Source organism: Dendrobates tinctorius, unplaced genomic scaffold (genome assembly GCF_039654945.1).
Source record: "Dendrobates tinctorius isolate UK_male_01 unplaced genomic scaffold, ASM3965494v1 ptg000130l, whole genome shotgun sequence".
NCBI classification, from domain to species: domain Eukaryota; kingdom Metazoa; phylum Chordata; class Amphibia; order Anura; family Dendrobatidae; genus Dendrobates; species Dendrobates tinctorius.
In genome coordinates, this window is record NW_027361798.1 from 536207 (window position 1) to 559492 (window position 23286).

Here is a 23286-nt window from a genome sequence, read left to right on the forward strand (position 1 = left end):
GAAATTCTGGAAACCAATGAGGTATAAAAATTGAAGTATAATAACAGATGATGACCAATAAATATAGACACTAAATAGTATGGACATTCATATTTCACTACAAAATAGTGCACTATAATAAGAATAAGTATCCAATTCCACAATACACAAGAATAGTGCCAATATAGTAGGGGTTAATAAGTTCCACCTCTATAGGTACATGTGCCCTGTGAACTAAATGGCCGTGCCATACTATGTGCAAATATCAGAGACACATCTTTGTAATGATGTAAGTAAATACCTAATATCAGGGTTAATAAGCTCCACTTCTGTATGTACATGTGTGCTGCAAAGTAAATCAACGTGCCATGCTATGTGCAGTCATCAGAGACACATATTTACAAAGATGACAATAAATACCTAATCTCAGTTAGTGCCAGGTTTCCAGTAAACGCCCGACCCCGACGCGCGTTTCGGCGTCTGCCTTCATCAGGGGGTCAATGATGAAGGCAGATGCCGAAACGCACGTCGGGGTCGGGCGTTTACTGGGAACCTGGCACTAACTGAGATTAGGTATTTATTGTCATCTTTGTAAATATGTGTCTCTGATGACTGCACATAGCATGGCACGTTGATTTACTTTGCAGCACACATGTACATACAGAAGTGGAGCTTATTAACCCTGATATTAGGTATTTACTTACATCATTGCAAAGATGTGTCTCTGATATTTGCACATAGTATGGCATGGCCATTTAGTTCACAGGGCACATGTACCTATAGAGGTGGAACTTACAGTATTTCTGTATTTCTGTATTTCTGTATTTCAGTATTTCTGTATATGTTTTAACCATTATAATAATAAAATAATTTTTTATTGGATACTGGTTCGGTTTTTCGCAGTTTGATTTATTCTAAAAAATAAAGTATCTTGATCTAGTAGTTGTGTGACTGGCGCAATTCGGGCGGAGATAATCTTAATTGACAATTTAGCAGGGACAATAATCTTCATTACTCCGCTGTTGGAGTGAGTCAGCAAGGCAATCAATAGGGAGTACAAGTTTCACCATTGCACAATGTGCCAAGCTTCCATAAAGTACAAAGCATTACCCATGTGGGGTATACATAGATGACCACTAAGTATTTTTTGCAGGAGGAGGAGGTGATTTCATGAACAAAATGGGTTTGAATGGTAAGGGATGGATGTTAAGACAACTTCACCCAAAAAATATTTCGGCTGCTTTTACATTATGTTGCTGTCATCAGTAGGGCTTACAATGTCACAGTAAATCCAGCCTTTGTTCAATTTTAGAAGAGTGAGCGAGTCTACATTTTCCATTGATTGCAGCGGCCCAGGGCGGTGTCAGCACCCGGAGAACCCGGGCAAGTGCCGGGACCCTGGCGAGACGAGGAGGCCCACTCACGCTGTCTGGGATACCCGCCGCCATGCCCCCCCATGCACCGACCCCATCCTCGCCCTCCCAGAGACCCACCGCAGCCAGCAATGAGTCATCACTGGGCTGTTCTCTCCTGGCACTGGAGGTCACAGGAGGGGAGGAGTCAGGAGTCACATGATCAGAAGCCTTGGTGTCTGCAGAACTCTGCTTTGCTGGTGGTTGTCATGGTGCTGGATGAGGGAAGTTTATGTGTGGGGTCAGGAGGGGTTTACAGGGGGGATGTAGCAGAGCTGTGTGTGTACGGAGCAGAGCCGTGTGTGTACAAGGTGTATGGAGCGTAGCTGTGTGTGTACGAGGTGTACAGAGCAGAGCCGTTTGTACGAGGTGTGCGGAGTGGACCCGCGTGTGTACGAGGTGTACGGAGCGGAGACAGATGTGTACGAGGTGTACGGAGCGGAGCCGGATGTGTACGAGGTGTGGGGAGCGGAGCGCATGTGTACAAGGTGTGGGGAATGGAGCCGCGCGTGTACGAGGTGTGCGGAGTGGAGCCGCGCGTGTATGAATCCAAATGTGCTACATTCGTGCTGAATTTGAGATTGGAGAACGTTTTCCGAACAAATTCGTTCATCTCTAGTAATGACGACAGGAGAGAGAGACTGAAGGAGATATGAGGGAATGGGGTCAGTAGTGCATGTAGTAGAATTAGAAAAGAGAGGAGCCTGGAGACTTCTTCTGCAACAGTGTCAAAAGTGGAGAGTGAGCCAGAAGAGGTGCGGGCAGGATGGGAGTCATAGCACTTGGTCGCTGGGAGCAGTTTTCCTGATGGATATTTTCTATTTTCTCTGCAAAGTGGGAGGCCAGATCATCAGCACACATGTCTGTGATAGGGGTTTTGGCTTTAGGACTGTGGAGGGAATGAAAGGTGTCGAAGAGATTTTTGGGTTGTTGGATAGTGAGGAGATCAAGGTGATGAAGTAGGTCTGTTTGACGAGGTATAACATACCAGTAGTGATCATGACCATTTATAGTGCCTAGGGAAGCATAAACGCCGCATACAACCCTGGATAGATGATCACTTCTCTTCATTGGAGAACCTCTTTAACTTAGTCATGCTTAGAGATAAGAAGTCTCAGGACTAGTGTTGAGCATTCCGATACTGCAAATATCGGGTATCGGTCGATATTCGCTGTATCGGAATTCCGATACTGAGTACCGATATTTTTTCAATATCGGATATCGGAATCGGAAGTTACCATAATGCAATGAGCCACTGTTGTGGTTCTGATTGGCTGCCGAAATGACGTCATCATGATGTGCGGTCTGTGCGCATCATGATGCGCCGTCAGTTCGGGCCTTCCGGGGAGTCTGTGCCGACTGCCCGGGAGTCTGTACCGGCCTGCCGAGGGTACCAATTACGGGAGGTTGGTATCCTTCCGCACTGTATTCCTCCGCCACTAGTCTCACTTTATGGCAAAAGCTGCGTGGGAAATTTCTCACACAGCAATGCCATAAAATGAGACTAGGGACTTTTTTTTTTTTACAGTGGCGGAGGAATACAGTGCGGAAGGATACCTACCTCCCATCATTGGATTCCTGGAGCCCGTAGAGAACGGTAACATCAGCTGATGCTGCTGTTCTCCACGCAAGATCGTTGTGGGACACTCGTGGACTTCTGCGGATCAGGGGTAAGTATATTGGTGGTTTGTTATTTTAATATTTATTCCACAGACGACAATGGCTTCAGGGATCAAACTGACAAGTGATGGTGAGTATGTACTCTATGTTATATGTACTGTATGTCTATATGTATGTATTGTATGAATGTATTGTATGTAGTATATATGTATGTTGCATGCATGTAGTATGCATGTTGCATGCATGTGGTATATATGTAGTATGTATGTTGCATGCATGTAGTATATAGGTATATTGCATGCATGTAGTATATATGTAGTATGCATGTTGCATGCATGTAGTATATATGTAGTATGTATGTTGCATGTAGTATATATGTATGTTGCATGCATGTAGTATATATGTGGTATATATGTAGTATGCATGTAGTATATATGTTGTATGTATGTATGTTGCATGTATGTAGTATATATGTGGTATATATGTAGTATGCATGTTGCATATATGTAGTATTATGTATGCTGCATGCATGTAGTATGCATGTTGCATGTAGTATGCATGTTGCATGTAGTATATATGTGGTATATATGTAGTATGCATGTTGCATATATGTAGTATTATGTATGCTGCATGCATGTAGTATGCATGTTGCATGTAGTATGCATGTTGCATGTAGTATATATGTGGCATATATGTAGTATGCATGTTGCATGCATGTAGTATATATGTGGTATATATGTAGTATGCATGTTGCATGCATGTGGTATATATGTAGTATGTATGTATGTTGCATGCATGTAGTATATACAGTGGGGCAAAAAAGTATTTAGTCAGTCAGCAATAGTGCAAGTTCCACCACTTAAAAAGATGAGAGGCGTCTGTAATTTACATCATAGGTAGACCTCAACTATGGGAGACAAACTGAGAAAAAAAAAATCCAGAAAATCACATTGTCTGTTTTTTTTCCATTTTATTTGCATATTATGGTGGAAAATAAGTGTTTGGTCAGAAACAAGCAATCAAGATTTCTGGCTCTCACAGACCTGTAACTTCTTCTTTAAGAGTCTCCTCTTTCCTCCACTCATTACCTGTAGTAATGGCACCTGTTTAAACTTGTTATCAGTATAAAAAGACACCTGTGCACACCCTCAAACAGTCTGACTCCAAACTCCACTATGGTGAAGACCAAAGAGCTGTCAAAGGACACCAGAAACAAAATTGTAGCCCTGCACCAGGCTGGGAAGACTGAATCTGCAATAGCCAACCAGCTTGGAGTGAAGAAATCAACTGTGGGAGCAAAAATTAGAAAATGGAAGACATACAAGACCACTGATAATCTCCCTTGATCTGGTGCTCCACGCAAAATCCCACCCCGTGGGGTCAGAATGATCACAAGAACGGTGAGCAAAAATCCAGAACCACGCGGGGGGACCTAGTGAATGAACTGCAGAGAGCTGGGACCAATGTAACAAGGCCTACCATAAGTAACACACTACGCCACCATGGACTCAGATCCTGCAGTGCCAGACATGTCCCACTGCTTAAGCCTGTACATGTCCGGGCCCGTCTGAAGTTTGCTAGAGAGCATTTGGATGATCCAGAGGAGTTTTGGGAGAATGTCCTATGGTCTGATGAAACCAAACTGGAACTGTTTGGTAGAAACACAACTTGTCGTGTTTGGAGGAAAAAGAATACTGAGTTGCATCCATCAAACACCATACCTACTGTAAAGCATGGTGGTGAAAACATCATGCTTTGGGGCTGTTTCTCTGCAAAGGGGCCAGGACGACTGATCCAGATACATGAAAGAATGAATGGGGCCATGTATCGTGAGATTTTGAGTGCAAACCTCCTTCCATCAGCAAGGGCATTGAAGATGAAACGTGGCTGGGTCTTTCAACATGACAATGATCCAAAGCACACCGCCAGGGCAACGAAGGAGTGGCTTCGTAAGAAGCATTTCAAGGTCCTGGAGTGGCCTAGCCAGTCTCCAGATCTCAACCCTATAGAAAACCTTTGGAGGGAGTTGAAAGTCCGTGTTGCCAAGCGAAAAGCCAAAAACATCACTGCTCTAGAGGAGATCTGCATGGAGGAATGGGTCAACATACCAACAACAGTGTGTGGCAACCTTGTGAAGACTTACAGAAAACGTTTGACCTCTGTCATTACCAACAAAGGATATATCACAAAGTATTGAGATGAAATTTTGTTTCTGACCAAATACTTATTTTCCACCATAATATGCAAATAAAATGAAAAAAAAAACAGACAATGTGATTTTCTGGATTTTTTTTTCTCAGTTTGTCTCCCATAGTTGAGGTCTACCTATGATGTAAATTACAGACGCCTCTCATCTTTTTAAGTGGTGGAACTTGCACTATTGCTGACTGACTAAATACTTTTTTGCCCCACTGTATGTATGTTGCATGCATGTAGTATATATGTAGTATGCATGTTGCATGCATGTAGTATATATGTAGTATGCATGTTGCATGCATGTAGTATATATGTGGTATATATGTAGTATGCATGTTGCATGCATGTGGTATATATGTAGTATGTATGTAGTATGTATGTTGCATGTAGTATATATGTATGTTGCATGCATGTAGTATATATGTTGTACATATGTAGTATGCATGTTGCATGTAGTATATATGTATGTTGTATGCATGTAGTATATATGTAGTATGCATGTTGCATGCATGTGGTATATATGTAGTATATATGTATGTTGCATGCATGTAGTATATATGTTGTATATATGTAGTATGCATGTTGCATGCATGTGGTATATATGTAGTATGCATGTTGCATGCATGTAGTATATATGTAGTATATATGTAGTATGCATGTTGCATGTAGTATATATGTATGTTGTATGCATGTAGTATATATGTAGTATGCATGTTGCATGCATGTGGTATATATGTAGTATATATGTATGTTGCATGCATGTAGTATATATGTAGTATATATGTAGTATGCATGTTGCATGCATGTGGTATATATGTAGTATATATGTATGTTGCATGCATGTAGTATATATGTAGTATATATGTAGTATGCATGTTGCATGCATGTGGTATATATGTAGTATGCATGTTGCATGCATGTAGTATATATGTAGTATATATGTAGTATGCATGTTGCATGCATGTGGTATATATGTAGTATGCATGTTGCATGTAGTATATATGTTGTATATATTGTGGTGCAGTGACCGCTGGGTCCGCTAGGGGGCGCTGTGTGGGTGTCCCAGGACAGCCTTATAAACATTTCCATTGCCCTGCTAGGTGTAGGATACTGAAAGATCATAATGATCAGCAGAGGTACTGCTGAGTAGCACGTTCCGTTACAATGTGTCAGGGAAGCCTGTGTGTGGTTGTCTGCAATAGGACCTTGGGTGAGGTCATAGCCATGTGATCACCTGTGGGTGTGGTTATGGACCATATAAGGTACCTGAGGTCTGGTCACATGGGGGTGAATGCAGGGACCCGATTGGTCCAGAGAGGAAGGTCCCGCTGACATAGGGCTTCCTGCCTGACAGCACATGTGGATGCTGTGTGTAATGGCGGTGTGCCTGTTAGTTCCCTGGAGGGAATAAACGTGCAGCATGGTGAAACAGCACGAGGCAACCCTGACGTGGGTAAGATAACTTGGTGGCTAGAAAGCCTGCGCATTGAACAGTGCATAATTTCTGTGATGCAAGGATAACAGCTGAACTCTGTAATGGACGCAATGCTGGCTATATGCTATTTTCTGTTGCTGTGACGGTTTATGAAGCTGAAATAAACCGCATGGATTATACTGCTTTATGAAAACCCGTGCTGGATGTGACTTATTCGCTGCCAAGCGAGTGTCCCCCAACCCTGAAGGACAGCGCTACCTCACAATATGTATGTTGCATGCATGTAGTATATATGTTGTATATATGTAGTATGCATGTTGCATGTAGTATATATGTAGTATATATGTATGTTGCATGCATGTAGTATATATGTAGTATGTATGTGGTATATATGTAGTATGTATTTTGCATGGAGTATATATGTATGTTGCATGCATGTAGTATGTATGTTGCATGTAGTATATATTTTGTATATATGTATGTTGCATGCATGTGGTATATATGTAGTATATACAGTCATATGTAAAAGTTTGGGCACCCCTATTAATGTTAACCTTTTTTCTTTATAACAATTTTTGTTTTTGCAACAGCTATTTCAGTTTCATATATCTAATAACTGATGGACTCAGTTATATTTCTGGATTCAAATGAGGTTTATTGTACTAACAGAAAATGTGCAATCTGCATTTAAACAAAATTTGACCGGTGCAAAAGTATGGGCACCCTTATCATTTTCTTGATTTGAACACTCCTAACTACTTTTTACTGACTTCCTGAAGCACTAAATTGGTTTTGTAACCTCATTGAGCTTTGAACTTCATAGCCAGGTGTATCAAATCATGAGAAAAGGTATTTAAGGTGGCCACTTGCAAGTAGTTCTCCTACTTGATTCTCCTATGAAGAGTAGCATCATGGGCTCCTCAAAACAACTCTCAAATGATCTGAAAACAAAGATTATTCAACATAGCTTTTCAGGGGAAGGATACAAAAAGTTGTCTCAGAGATTTAACCTGTCAGTTTCCACTGTGAGGAACATAGTAAGGAAATGGAAGAACACAGGTACAGTTCTTGTTAAGCCCAGAAGTGGCAGGCCAAGAAAAATATCAGAAAGGCAGAGAAGAAGAATGGTGAGAACAGTCAAGGACAATCCACAGACCACCTCCAAAGACCTGCAGCATCATCTTGCTGCAGATGGTGTCACTGTGCATCGGTCAACAATACAGTGCACTTTGCACAAGGAGAAGCTGTATGGGAGAGTGATGCGAGAGAAGCCATTTCTGCAAGCACGCCACAAACAGAGTCGCCTGAGGTCTGCAAAAGCACATTTGGACAAGCCGGTTACATTTTGTAAGAAGGTCCTGTGGACTGATGAAACAAAGATTGAGTTGTTTGGTCATAGAAAAAGGCGTTATGCATGCGCTGTATTGTTGACCGATACACAGTGACACCATCTACAGCAAGATGATGCTGCAGGTCTTTGGAGGTGGTCTGTGGATTGTCCTTGACTGTTCTCACCATTCTTCTTCTCTGCCTTTCTGATATTTTTCTTGGCCTGCCACTTCTGGGCTTAACAAGAACTGTACCTGTGTTCTTCCATTTCCTTACTATGTTCCTCTCAGTGGAAACTGACAGGTCAAATCTCTGAGACAACTTTTTGTATCCTCCCCTGAAAAGCTATGTTGAATAATCTTTGTTTTCAGATCATTTGAGAGTTGTTTTGAGGAGCCTATGATGCCACTCTTCATAGGAGAATCAAATAGGAGAACTACTTGCAAGTGGCCACTTTAAATACCTTTTCTTATGATTTGATACACCTGGCTATGAAGTTCAAAGCTCAATGAGGTTACAAAACCAATTTAGTTCTTAAGGAAGTCAGTAAAAAGTAGTTAGGAGTGTTCAAATCAAGAAAATGATAAGGGTGCCCATACTTTTGCACCGGTCAAATTTTGTTTAAATGCAGATTGCACATTTTCTGTTAGCACAATAAACCTCATTTGAATCCAGAAATATAACTGAGTCCATCAGTTATTAGATATATGAAACTAAAATAGCTGTTGCAAAAACCAAAATTGTTATAAAGAAAAAAGGTTAACATTAATAGGGGTGCCCAAACTTTTACATATGACTGTATGTAGTATGTATGTTGCATGCATGTAGTATATATGTAGTATGTATTTTGCATGTAGTATATATGTATGTTGCATGCATGTAGTATATATTTTGTATATATGTATGTTGCATGCATGTGGTATATATGTAGTATGTATGTGGTATATATGTATGTTGCATGCATGTGGTATATATGTAGTATGCATGTTGCATGTAGTATATATGTATGTTGCATGCATGTAGTATGTATGTTGCATGCATGTAGTATATATGTGGTATATATGTAGTATGCATGTTGCATGCATGTAGTAAATATGTAGTATGCATGTTGCATGTAGTATATATATGTTGCACGCATGTAGTATATATGTGGTATACAGTCATGGCCAAAAGTATTGACACCCCTGCAATTCTGTTAGATAATACTCAGTTTCTTCCTGAAAATGATTGCAAACACAAATTCTTTGGTATTATTATCTTCATTTAATTTGTCTTAAATTAAAAAACACAAAAAGAATTGTCCTAAAGCCAAATTGGATATAATTCCACACCAAACAAAACAAAGAGGGTGGACAAAAGTATTGGCACTGTTCGAAAAATCATGTGATGCTTCTCTAATTTGTGTAATTAACAGCCCCTGTAACTTACCTGTGGCACCTAACAGGTGTTGGCAATAACTAAATCACACTTGCAGCCAGTTGACCTGGATTAAAGTTGACTCAACCTCTGTCCTGTGTCCTTGTGTGTACCACATTGAGCATGGAGAAAAGAAAGAAGACCAAAGAACTGTCTGAGGACTTGAGAAACCAAATTGTGAGGAAGCATGAGCAATCTCAAGGCTACAAGTCCATCTCCAAAGACCTGAATGTTCCTGTGTCTACCGTGCGCAGTGTCATCAAGAAGTGTAAAGCCCATGGCACTGTGGCTAACCTCCCTAGATGTGGACGGAAAAGAAAAATTGACAAGAGATTTCAACGCAAGATTGTGCGGATGTTGGATAAAGAACCTCGACTAACATCCAAACAAGTTCAAGCTGCCCTGCAGTCCAAGGGTACAACGGTGTCAACCCGTACTATCCGTCGGCATCTGAATGAAAAGGGACTGTATGGTAGGAGACCCAGGAAGACTTCACTTCTTACCCCGAGACATAAAAAAGCCAGGCTGGAGTTTGCCAAAACTTACCTGAAAAAGCCTAAAACATTTTGGAAGAATGATCTCTGGTCAGATGAGACAAAAGTAGAGCTTTTAGGGCAAAAGCATCAACATAGAGTTTACAGGAGAAAAAAGAGGCATTCAAAGAAAAATACACGGTCCCTACAGTCAAACATGGCGGAGGTTCCCTGATGTTTTGGGGTTGCTTTGCTGCCTCTGGCACTGGACTGCTTGACCGTGTGCATGGCATTATGAAGTCTGAAGACTACCAACAAATTTTGCAGCATAATTTAGAGCCCAGTGTGAGAAAGCTGGGTCTCCCTCAGAGGTGATGGGTCTTCCAGCAGGACAATGACCCAAAACACACTACAAAAAGCACTAGAAAATGGATTGAGAGAAAGCACTGGAGACTTCTAAGGTGGCCAGCAATGAGTCCCGACCTGAATCCCATAGAACACCTGTGGAGAGATCTAAAAATGGCAGTTTGGAGAAGGCACCCTTCAAATATCAGGGACCCGGAGTAGTTTGCCAAAGAAGAATGGTCTAAAATTCCAGCAGAGCATTGTAAGAAACTCATTGATGGTTACCGGAAGCGGTTGGTCGCAGTTATTTTGGCTAAATTTTGTGCAATCAAGTATTAGGCTGAGGGTGCCAATACTTTTGTCCGGCCCATTTTTGGAGTTTTGTGTGAAATGATCAATGTTTTGCTTTTTGCTTCATTCTCTTTTGTGTTTTTTCATTTAAGACAAATTAAATGAAGATAATAATACCAAAGAATTTGTGTTTGCAATCATTTTCAGGAAGAAACTGAATATTATCTGACAGAATTGCAGGGGTGTCAATACTTTTGGCCATGACTGTATATGTAGTATGCATGTTGCATGCATGTAGTATATATGTTGTATGTATGTATGTTGCATGTAGTATATATGTAGTATGCATGTTGCATGCATGTGGTATATATGTAGTAGGTATGTATGTTGCATGCATGTACAGACCCCCGGACAGTTGGCACAGACCCCCGGACAGTTGGCACAGACCCCCGGACAGTTGGCACAGCCTCCCGGCAGGCCGGCACAGCCTCCCGGCAGGCCGGTACAGACTCCCAGCAGGCCGCACAGACCCCCGGGCAGTCGGCACAGACCATCGGCAAGCCGGTACAGACCTCCGGCAGTCCGCACAGACCCCCGGGCAGTCGGCACAGACCCCCGGAAGGTCCGTACACACCCCCGAGAGGCTGTACAAGGACAGAAAAGGGTTTTTCTTATTCTGATACCGGAAGTCCCATAGACTTCAATGGGACTTCTGATATCGGAATCGGCGATACCCCATACTTTTTTCGTATCGGGCCGATACCATCCGATCCGATATTTTAGGGTATCGGATGGTATCGCCCAACACTCCTCAGGACTTCTCAGAATGTATTGCCTCCCAACATTTAGTCACACAAAATGCATAAAATATGCCTAAAAATACATATTAAATTCTTCATCATGGCAATGTATATAACTGCAATGCATATATTAAAGGGAATCTGTCACCCATTTTTAGTGATATCATGTAAAGATATCACCCAATTGTGCGTCCCATAAGGATTCCATTAGGATTTTTGATTCCCCCCGACCCCACACCTTTGATGCATAAATACCTTTTTTTATCTTGGTGGAGATGTATGGAAATCGCAGTGGTCCAGTCCGATGGGTGGGGCTTATTCGCCTCCCCCCTCTCCTCACAGATGCTGTAGTTTTCCACGCTTGCGCATTGAAAAGGCCTTCTGCGCTTGCGCAGTATGCTTTGCCCAACTGTGCATGTACTGTGCATGCGCCAGTATTTTTCAGCGCTGTCTATGCCCCGGAAGTCTTCACATGCAGGACACACTTCCGGGGTATTGACCACGCTGGAAAAATACTGGCGCATGCGCAGTACCGATTATATGCTTTGGCCACAGTTGGGCAAAGCATACTGCGCAAGAGCTGGAGGCCTTTTCAATGCGCAAGCGTGGAAAACTACTGCATCTGTGATATTTACAGATGAAGATTACGTTAAGCAAGCTGAGGAGGAGGGGGAGAAGGCGAATAAGCCCCGCCCATCGGACCGGACATGATATCACTAAAAATGGGTGACAGATTCCCTTTAAGTCACTCCCCATGCACATCAGATCAGGAATAGTGTTATGGTTGTGTACTGCTCACACTGAGCAGCCTGATAAACGATGGCATGTATCTACTATATCCATGATGTATGAACAACGGTACACATAATATCTGCACTTACCATTTGGAAGTTCTTGGTAACTGGATAAAGGTTTATGTACTTGGGGGTTCCCAGCAGAGGAATTGGGGTAGGTCCAGGAGGCAGTGACTGGTGTCTATGCTGTTTCAACCAGGAGAGGAGAATATGGACAATGAGGAGAAGAACGAGAGTAAGAGTGATGAAGGAGGACGGCTCCATGGCTTCTGTGGTTAGAAAAATACAGAGGATTTGATTAATAATACCAGATCTTTGCTCAATAAACTCTGAAATCAATGATTATAATTAGTTTAGCCCTATCCTGATTACACCATTAATAGATCTTAATCAGTCATCGAGAAAGCAATCCCCAACATAAAAGTCCTCGATACAAGAACCACAGACACAAAAGTCTCTGATACAAGAATCACTTATACAAAAGTCCCTGATACAAGAGTTCCCAGTAGAAGAGTCCCTCATATAAGAAACCCCAATATAAGAGTCCTCTGTACAAGAGTCACTGATCAAAGAGTCTTTAATTCTAGAGCCACAGACAAGAGTCCTCAGTACAAAAGTCATCGATCTAAAGCCCCCTTCTCACATAGCGAGATTGCTAGTGATATCGCTAAAGCGTCACCGATGTTGTGACGCAACAGTGATATCGCAAGCGATCTCGCTACATGTGACACATACCTGCGACTGCCCCCCCCCGCTGGATATCGCTGATCGCGCTCGAATGTCCTGGGCCATTTTTCCCTCATTGGCGCCTCGCTGGCGCCGACTAGAGACGTATGGACGCAGGCGGAAGTCGTCATCATCTCTGTGGTGTGACAGGTAAGAGCGACCGCCGATGGATTGCTTTTCGCTGCTGCATCGCTGGTGAGATCTGCCTGTTTGGCAGCTCACTAGCGACCATTTAGCGATGCACCAGAGATCTTGACCGGGTCGTATCATTGTTGGGATCGCTGGTGCATCGCTAAATGTAACGGGACCTTAAGAGTCAATGATACAAGAGTCACTGATAAGAGATTACAGGGACAGTGTGAGAGTTAACTGTAAGGCCGGCTCATAGTGGGGAGGAGAATTAGGAATCTGAGAGAATGAGGAAGGTATTGATGTAAGAGAAGTGAGTGTGCAAAGATCTGAAGATGACCAGAGCTGGCATGGAGATGAGAGGGACAATGCAGCAAGAATCCTGAAGGAACTCTACAGGTGGCAGAGATTCAGTTCAGCAAGTGGGTGAAAGTGTGAGGATGAAGAAAAGAAGTGAGTCCAGTGTTGGCCAGTCATGGTAGGCCCTGTAGATAAGGGTCTTTCCCAGCTGAGGACATGTTAGAGGAATGTGGCTCCAAGAGACCCCCTTGTTAAATGATCATAAACTACTGCTTGGGTGCAGGATTCACAGCATAACATACTGACCCTTGTGTCCCTGCACTGGAAAGGTAGAGGCTTATCTCATTTGCTCTGATAGTTTACCATCCACATGTAAAGTGCCATCGTCTGAAACCTATAAGAATGAACCTCTGTATGAGACAGAAAAAGCTGTAAAGTCTACTGCCTGCTGCCTTGTTGCCAAGTAGGAGAGCCTTGTTTCTATAAACCTGCCTGCTGCCTTGTTGCCAAGTAGGAGAGCCTTGTTTCTATAAACCTGCCTGGTGTCCTTGTCTTGAAGTTTAATGGGTCTGTTGAGCAGTGCAATGGGATCAGCCTGAAGGGGAAGGTACCCAGAGCAACACTGACAGCCTACAACCTTCAGCTGTCCAGACCCTGCTGTAGTGTCTATGAAGAGCCAGGAAGTGATAGACAGTGACGTCTCTATTTGCTCTTCATTCACTGCTCACACTTTTCTTGGTGTCGACTCCAACAAAACTAAGACTGATCAACTTACCAGAAAATGTCCAAGATCCTTGTCCAAATCCAATCGCATGAAAGGAGAAGCAGTGTCTGGCACTTCACAGTAGTAAGAATCCAAAATATTACTTGTCATGAATAAAACGACTCGTCTTTCCCCAGTGTGACACCTTATATACGGTAAGTCTCATCACATGAGGAGAACAGTAAACTGGAAGAATCACACAAGCATCACATGAACCATCAGTATTCAGACACAATGCATACAGCAGTTCAGGATTACCTTGTAAAAAATTTTTTATCCCTATTTCTTGGTAACGTGTAACATTATCCCCTTTACTCTACTTCACAGATACAGTGGGTATGGAAAGTATTCAGACCCCTTTAAATTTTTCACTCTTTGTTTCATTGCAGCCATTTGGTAAATTCAATAAAGTTCATTTTTTTCTCATTAATGTGCACTCTGCACCCCATCTTGCCTGAATAAAACAGATTTAGAAATCTTTGCAGATGTATTAAAAATGAAAACCTGAAATCTCACATGGTCATGAGTATTCAGCCCCTTTGCTCAGTGTTGGGTAGACACACGTTGTCCCTAAGCCACTCCTTTCTTATTTTAGCTGTGTGCTTAGGGTCATTGTAACATAGTAACATAGTTTTGAAGGCTGAAGGAAGACCTTATGTCCATCTAGTTCAGCCTATTTTTAGTGCAGCTGTTCTGCATTGTTGATCCTGGGGAAGGCAAAAAACCCACAGAGTAGAAGCCAATTTTCTCCATAGGGAAAAAAATTCCTTCCCCTAAGCTGGGTCACCCATCTACCTATAATATTCTGTTATTCGTAACCTTCTATACTGTTACTCACAAGAAAAGCCTCCATTCCTTTCTTACATTCACTCAGTGAGTTGGCCATCACCACTTCCTCAGGAAGAGAATTCCAGAGCCTCACTGCTCTTATCGTGAAGAACCCTCTTCTATGCTGGTGCAGAAATTGTCTTTCCTCCAAATGAAGAGAATGCCCCCTTGTTCTTGTCACAGTCCTTGGTACAAACAGTTCATTGGTGAGATCTCTGTATTGCCCTCTGATATACTTGTACATATATATTAGGTCTCCCCTAAGTCTTCTCTTTTCTAGAGTAAATAGATCTAATTTTGATAACCTTTCTGGGTATTGTAGTGAACCAACTCCATTTATAATTTTAGTAGCCCGCCTTTGAACCCTTTCAAGTTCAGTAATGTCTTTCTTGAACACCGGCATCCAAAATTGCACACAATACTCCAAGTGTGGTCTGACGAGTGATTTGTACAGAGGGAGAATTATGTTTTCATCTCGTGTCCCCAGACCTCTTCTAATGCATCCCATGACCCTATTTGCTTTGGTGGCAGCTGCCTGACACTGGGCACTCCAATTTAGCTTCTTATTGACTAAGATGCCTAAGTCTTTTTCCATGTCTGATTTCCCCAGCAGTTTCCCATTTAGTCAGTAATTGTAGCATCTGTTTCTCCTTCCCATGTGCATAACCTTACACTTATCTGTGTTAAACCTCATTTGCCATTTTTCAGCCCAATTCTCCAATTTACTCAAATCTGTCTGTAGTTGCAAACTGTCCTCCTTTGTGTTAACTACCTTACATAGTTTTGTATCATCTGCAAATACTGATATTTTACTGTGTAAGCCATCCACTAGATCATTAATAAATATATGAAATAGTAGAGGGCCCAATACAGAACCCTGTGGTACCCCACTAGTAACCCTGGCCCAATCTGAGTATGCCCCATTAATAACCACTCTTTATATTCTATCACTAAGCCAGCTACCTACCCATCTACACACATTTTCCCCTAGCCCAAGCTTTCTCCTCTTACTTACCAATCTTTTATGTGGGACAGTGTCAAATGCTTTAGAGAAGTCGAGATAAATGACATCCAATGATTCTCCTTGGTCCTTTAGAGAGCTTACATCCTCATAGAAGCTGATCAGGTTAGTTTGACAGGAGCGATCCTTCATAAATCCATGTTGATATGGAGTTAAACATTTATTAACATTGAGATATTCCATAATGGTATCCCTTAGAAACCCTTCAAAAATTTTACCCACAACAGATGTTCAGCTTACCGGCCTATAGTTTCCAGGTTCCCTTTTACACCCCTTTTTGAATATTGGTACCACATTTGCTTGCCGCCAATCAAAAGGAACAGACGCTTTTTCTATAGAGTCTTTAATTATAAGGAATAGAGGCCTGTCTATCACATTACTTAACTCCCTTAATACCCGAGGGTGAATGCCATCAGGGCCTGGTGATTTGTCAAGTTTAATCTTAATAAGGCGGTTCTGCACTCCTTCCTGGGTTAGGCAGGTAATACTTAATGGGGAGTTTACATTATCACTCTGCATTTCCCCAGGCAAATTCTTTTCCTGTGTGAACACTGTTGTGAAAAAAGGTGAACCTTCGGCCAAGTCTGAGGTCCAGAGCGCTCTGGAAAAGGTTTTCATACAGGATATCTGTGTACTTGGCCATATTCATGTTTCTTTCAATGGCAACCAGTCGTCCTCTCCCTGCAGCTGAAAAACACCCCCATAGCATGATGCTGCCACCACCATGTTTCACTGTTAGGATTGATTGGGCAGGTGATGTGCAGTGCCTGTTTTTCTCCACACATACCGCTTAGAATTATCACCAAAAGTTCTATCTTCGTCTCATCAGACCAGAGAATCTTATTTCTCATAGTCTGGGAGTCCTTCATGTGTTTTTTAGCAAACTCTATGCGGGCTTTCATATGTCTAGCACTGAGGAGAGGCTTCCGTCCAGCCACTCTGCCATAAAGGCCCTACTGGTGGAGGGTTGCAGTGATAGTTGACTTTGTGGAACTTTCTACCATCTCCCTACTGCATCTGTGGAGCTCAGCCACAGGAATCTTGGGGTTCTTCTTTACCTCTCTCCCCAAAGCTCTAATCCCACGATTGCTCAGTTTGGCTGGACGGTCACGTCTAAGAAGACTTTTGGTGGTCCCAAACTTCTTCCATTTAAGGATTATGGAGGCCATTGTGCTCTTAGTAACCTTGAGTACTGCAGAAATTATTTTGTAACCTTGGCCAGATCTGTGCCTTGCCACAATTCTGTCTCTGAGCTCCTTGGCCAGTTCCTTTGGCCTCATGATTCTCATTTGGTCTGACATGCACTGTGAGGTGTGAGGTCTTATATAGACAGGTGTGCGCCTTTACAAATCAAGTCCTATCAGCTTAATTACACACAGCTGGACTCCAATGAAGGAGCAGAACCATCTCAAGGAGGATCACAAGGAAATGGACAGCATGTGACTTACATATGAGTGTCTGAGCAAAGGGGCTGAATACTTATGACCATGTGATATTTCAATTTTTTCTTTTTTTAATAAATTTGCAAAAAATTTCTGTTTTTTTTTTTCAGTCAAGGTGTGATACAGAGTCTACATTAATGAGAAAAAAATGAACTTTTTTGAATTTACCAAATGGCTGCAATGAAACCAGAGTGAAAAATTTTAAGGGGTCTGAATACTTTCCATATCCACTGTATATCAAACATGTGTGTTGGTAAATGACCATTCAATGGCGGACACACCAGTTGTGTTGATCAAGTAGGTATTGCCTCTGCACCCATGTGCACAGCTGATATTACAAGCCCCTGAGATTGGTGAGAGCATCGATCCCCACAGTGTAACCCTCTAGATGCTGCAGTCATTAGCGACCACAACTTCTAATTGGTTAGATAGACTGAGCTTTGTCTGTTGGTCCATTGCCCAATATATTGTCATGGCAGTTGTGGGCATTATAATGGACCCAATGGCTTCCTCATTGGTCCTTAAGGCCTCTTTCACACATCAGTTTTTTAGAATCAGTCACAATCCGTCAAAGTGTGAAAAAATGGATCCTGTGCAGAGTGTAAAAAACTGATGCACTGGATCCATTTTTTTGACGGATCCATCGTAGTAGCTTCTGCCGGAATTTTAAAGGAATAGAATTCTGGAGAGAGAGAGAGAACGCATCGCAGACTTATGTAACCAGTTAGCTGGAGCCCAATGGTTCTCAAAGTTAGATCTGCGGGGGGCTTACAATCTGATAAGGGTTCGGGAAGGGGACGAGTGGAAATTGCGTTCCTCACATCAGAAGGACTTTTTGAGAACCTGGCAATGCCGTTTGGGTTAACTAATGCACCCGCTACTTTTCAGAATTTCATCAATGTTGTGTTTTCTGATCTGATAGGCCGTTTTGTTATTATTTTTTTGGATGACATTTTGGTGTGTTCCCCGGACAGCCAATCTCACTTCCAACATCTACAGACAGTTCTCCAGAGACTCAGGGAGAACCGATTGTTTGCTAAATTGGAAAAATGTTCGTTTTTTGTACAGGAACTGTCTTTTTTGGGGTTGATTGTGTCCTGTGAGGGGTTTCATATGGATTCTAAGAAGGTGCTGGCGATCGCTGACTGGGTTCAGCCTCGAGATCTCAAGGGGCTCCAGCGCTTCTTAGGATTTGCGAACTATTATCGAAGATTCATTAAAGGTTTCTCACAAGTGGTTAAACCACTCACGGATCTTACCCAGAAGGGGGCTGATGTAAAAAATTGGTCTGTACTCACTAAGGAGTCCTTCTCAGCGATTAAGAAATGTTTCATGTCTGCCCCGGTGTTGGTACAACCAGATCCGTCCAAACCATTCATTGTGGAGGTGGATGCTTCTGAAGTGGGGCTGGGGGCTGTGCTGTCCCATAGTCCGGCCACCCTTACCAATCTCAAACCCTGTGCCTTCTCCAAGAAGTTCTCTTCAGCCGAGAAAAACTATGATGTAGGGAATAGAGAACTTCTAGCGGTCAAGCTGGCGTTTGAGGAATGGAGGCACTTTTTGGAAAGGGCGGCTCACCCTATCACGGTTGTCATGGATCACAAAAATTTGGCATACCTTGAATCTGCTAAGAGGCTTACTCCTAGACAAGCCCGTTGGTCACTTTTTTTTTTCACAATTTCAGTTCTCCATTACTTTTCGACCGGGGTCCAAAAATGTTATAGCGGATGCCCTATCCAGAAGTTTTGACCCAGTGTCTCCCCCTGAGCCGCCGTCCTCCATTCTTCCCACAGGGGTGGTAGTGGCGGGGGTCTCAACTGAGTTGGAACAAGAAATTCTAAGGGCTCAGGCCCTAGCTCCGGCAACCAGGCCAGGGGATAAACTGTTTGTTCCAGATTCATTGCAGCCTAGACTTCTGCAGGAGTTTCATGAGTCTAGGCTGAGTGCTCATCCAGGAATCACGGCCACTAGAGAGGCAGTAGCCAGGGGTTTTTGGGGGCCTTCATTAAGGTCCGATGTCAAGGAATTTGTTTCTGCTTGTGGCATGTGTGCCTGTTCCAAAAGCTCACATAACCGGCCAGCTGGGGAACTCATACCTTTAACGGTTCCTGATAGGCCATAGACTCATCTTTCCATGGATTTTATTACAGGCCTTCCACCTTCCAGGGTCAACACCGTGATCTGGGTGGTGGTGGATAGGTTTTCTAAACAGGCCCATTTCATTCCCTTGGCAGCATTACCCTCAGCAGAAACATTATCAAGGTTGTTTGTGCAGCATGTGGTCTGATTGCATGGGGTACCCCTGAATGTTGTGTCTGACAGAGGTGTGCAGTTTGTGGCCAAATTTTGGAGGGTGTTCTGTATGAAATTGGGCATCTCACTCTCCTTCTCGTCGGCATATCACCCGGAGAGTAATGGTCAGACAGAATGCACCAATCAATCCCTGGAACAAATTCTCAGGTGTCTGACCCCTGCCAGACAGGAGGATTGGTGTGATGCATTACCATTGGTGGAATTCGCTTTTAACAACCGGGTGAGTCAGTCCACCAACATGTCCCCATTCCTGATTAACTATGGGTTTAATCCGCATTTTGGGGAGATTTCACAGGTGGATTCCGGTTTTCCAGTGGTAGAGGGGTCCTTTCAATGGTTAAAAAACCTCTGGGCTGAAGTCCAGCGTAATATCTCTCGGGCCCAGGGGAGATACAAATATTTTGCTGACAAAAAGAGAGCCTCGGGAGACATGTTTCAGGTGGGAGAGAAGGTTTGGCTTTCCACACATAACATCAACTTAAAGGTACCATCAGCTAAGTTGGGACCAAAGTTCATTGGTCCGTACGAGATTGTGGAGATAGTCAACCCAGTGGCATATAGGTTGCGTCTCCCCGCCTCCTTAAAAATATCCAATGTGTTCCATAAATCTCTGTTAAAATCCGTAGGGTCTGTCAAAGAGGACTCCGAGCCTGTTGTTCCTCCAGTGCTGGTGGAGGGTCAGTTGGAGTATGAGGTCAGACATATTGTGGACTCTTGGCGGGTGCGCCGCTCTTTGCAGTACTCCACTGGAAGGGATATGGACCAGAGGAGCGCTCATGGGTCCCTGCTCGCTCTGTACATGCAGATCGCCTCGTTTGGGCTTTCCATGCCAAGTACCCAGGGAAGCCATGGGGGTCCAGAAGCCCCCTGTTGAGAGGGGGTACTGTCATGATACCAGTGCAGGTTTTTGAGCTGCATGTCAGGGGTTAATGTCTGGAGCTCAGTGCAGGTTTTGACCTGCACACCTGGGGTTAATGATTGTGGCCTCTTTCTGGTTCTGGGAGAGCTTCTTAAACCCCTGGGAATCTCCAATCCCTGACAGTTATACTTTTGCCTTTGGCCAAGTGTGCTGACCTCTGTGTGCCTGTGCCTGTTCATTGTTATAGCTTGTTTATATGGTTCTGACCCGGTTCTGTTTCCCGTTGTGAGTTTGCCTGTTGATTCTGTACTGTGATATCCTCTGTGTATAACTCATTACCTGTGATCTGATTACTCTCTGCTCGCCCCTCTTGTACCTTGCAGCTATCTCTGTGTATGACTCATTGGCTACGTCCTGACTATCCTCCCTGTCTATGCCCCTTGGTAACTTTGTCTCGCAGTTACTCTGCTAGGAGTTCTCTTGCAGCTCCTAGCTCTGTGGAGTTTAGGTCACGCCTCTAGCAGTCACGTGCTTCAGGTACTGCGGCTCTGAAGTACGCATCTACTCGGTTGCTGCCCGCTCCACAGGTATCTTTGAGCACAGTTCGCTTTACTCAGGACACGCGCACTGGCTCATTGAGCAAGTTCAGTGCGGTGTTTCTGACATCAATGAGTGGAACAGGCTGCCATGAGAAGTGGTGAGTTCTCCTTCAATGGAAGTCTTCAAACAGAGGCTGGACAGACATCTGACTGGGATGATTTAGTGAATCCTGCTTTGAGCAGGGGGTTGGACCAGATGGCCCAGGAGGTCCCTTCCAACTCTACGATTCTATGATTCTATGAATGCGGGGACCTGGTTGGTCCAGTGTGGAAGGTCCTGTCTGATTGAGATGGGAAAATAGGGGGGGAAGCCAGCACTGCTTAAGGTTAGAACGCATAAATTGGAGTGCATATGCACATAATGTCTAGCTGTATTCAAAAATGAGATTTTTAGCAAAAAAATTGATCAATTCAATTGAGCCACCCCGCCGCGCCAAGGCAATCTCATATGGGGGGTCCTACTCTATATATTTTTAATAAATGCTGTGCCATTACGGCCTCCTAAATACATTTAGAGCATGACCACATCAAGTGCAATCTGTACCTGAACATTACTGGATCGCTCCCATGAAGCCAGATGAAGCAAGTGCAGATGAAGGCCAACCAGGTCTGGACACAGACATATCAGGACTGGCCTCCACACATTGCCTGACCAGCAAACATAGATGAAGGGCGATGTTGGTCCAGACACAGGTGCACAATTAAATAAAGCTTGGGGCAGGGTGGGGCTGCCGTGTGTGTGCACAGCAGCCTAATCCATCACAATGAACACAGAAAAATTATGGCGGACATAACCAAGCGTGCACGGCAACAGTGGTGGTTTCTTTTTCTGATTGAGATGGGGCTGCCTTCTGACAGCAAGTGAACGCTGTGTTAATGGCTACACGTGCCTGGTAATTCCCTGGAGGGAATGGACATCTGCAGTATGCTAAAGGAACCATGAATGACCCTGACGTGGGTGAGATAACTGAGGCTAGAAAGCCTGTGTATGTTTAACCTTTGTGATCACAGGGAATACAGAGCTGAACTCTGTCATGGACGCTATGCTGTTATAAGAACTTTATGTTGATTCTATGGGTTTATGCTGCTGAATAAACCGCATGGACTATGCTTGTTTTATGGAAAATCTGTGCCGGATCTGATTTTGTGGCTGCTGAGCGAGTATCCCCAACCCGAAGTACAGCGCTACCTCACAAAATATATATATATATATATATATATATCAGCGCTAGCAGGCAGGCATTGTATGTGGCATACTTCATTGCATTCAGTAAAAGGGTCCATTCCATTACTGTCTGAAATTGCTGCCTATTACAGATATTTACCTTATGTACATAGCCCTAGGTATCAGTGGCCAGGAAAAATTTTTTTTGCATCTTAATCCTGATTATTTTCTTAAGCAATCCACAGCACATGGTTTATTTTCTCCATTTGCTTGTTGGCACTGCAGAATACAGCCAAATGCTTTCCATAGTAAAACGTGAAAATCCAGCTATTTTAAACGGGTTTGGCCGTCACAGTGATCACATCTGAGTTTGCAGAAAATTCTGCCTTTTCTGTGCTACTGTAAAATTTTGTTCGATTGTGTGACACAATTTATTGACACCAGTTTGCTGAAAAAAAAATAGTTATCTACAGGCCAGCTATTTTTACACTGGGTTTTGTCCGCCACACGGGTCGCATATCAGTGCGCTCAAAATTGTGCCATTTCAGGCCTCCATTGCATTTTTTTTGCTGTGTCTTATCCTAGTTATTGACACCCATTTGCTGCAAAAAAAAAATACAGGCCAGATATTTGAAAGTTGGGTATCTCCATCACAGGTCTCACATATTAGTGCGCTCAAAAGTGTGCCATTTCAGGCCTCCATTGCATTTTTTTGCTGTGTCCTAGCCTAGTTATTGACACCTGTTTGCTGCAAAAAAAATATAGGCCAGATATTTGAAAGTTGGGTATCTCTGTCACAGGCATCACATATCAGTGCGCTCAAAATTGTGCCATTTCAGGCCTCCATTGCATTCTTTTTTCTTTGTCTTAGCCTAGTTATTAGCACCAGTTTGCTGGAAATAAAGCAAAACTACAGGACAGATATTAGAAAGTGGGGCATCTCCGTCACAGGAATCACATATCAGTGTGCTAAAAATTGTGCCATTTCAAGGTCTCCATTGATTTTTTTTTTTGCTGTGGCTTACCCTAATTATTGACACCAGTTTGCTGC

The 23286-nt window shown here is 43.2% G+C and overlaps 1 protein-coding gene across 1 annotated transcript in view; it reads right to left on the minus strand.

Annotated features, from left to right (window-relative positions):
- LOC141047907 (cytochrome P450 2C7-like) overlaps positions 1-14141 on the minus strand; it is a 217590-nt gene extending 203449 nt beyond the window's left edge. The window contains exons 1-2 of the mRNA XM_073543226.1: positions 14021-14141; positions 12178-12359 (exon numbers count right to left, since the gene is read on the minus strand). Of these exons, the coding sequence (XP_073399327.1) occupies positions 12178-12354 (177 nt within the window). The 5' untranslated portion in view covers positions 12355-12359; positions 14021-14141. The remainder of the gene's footprint in view (positions 1-12177; positions 12360-14020) is intronic.
- Positions 14142-23286: the final 9145 nt, after the last annotated feature.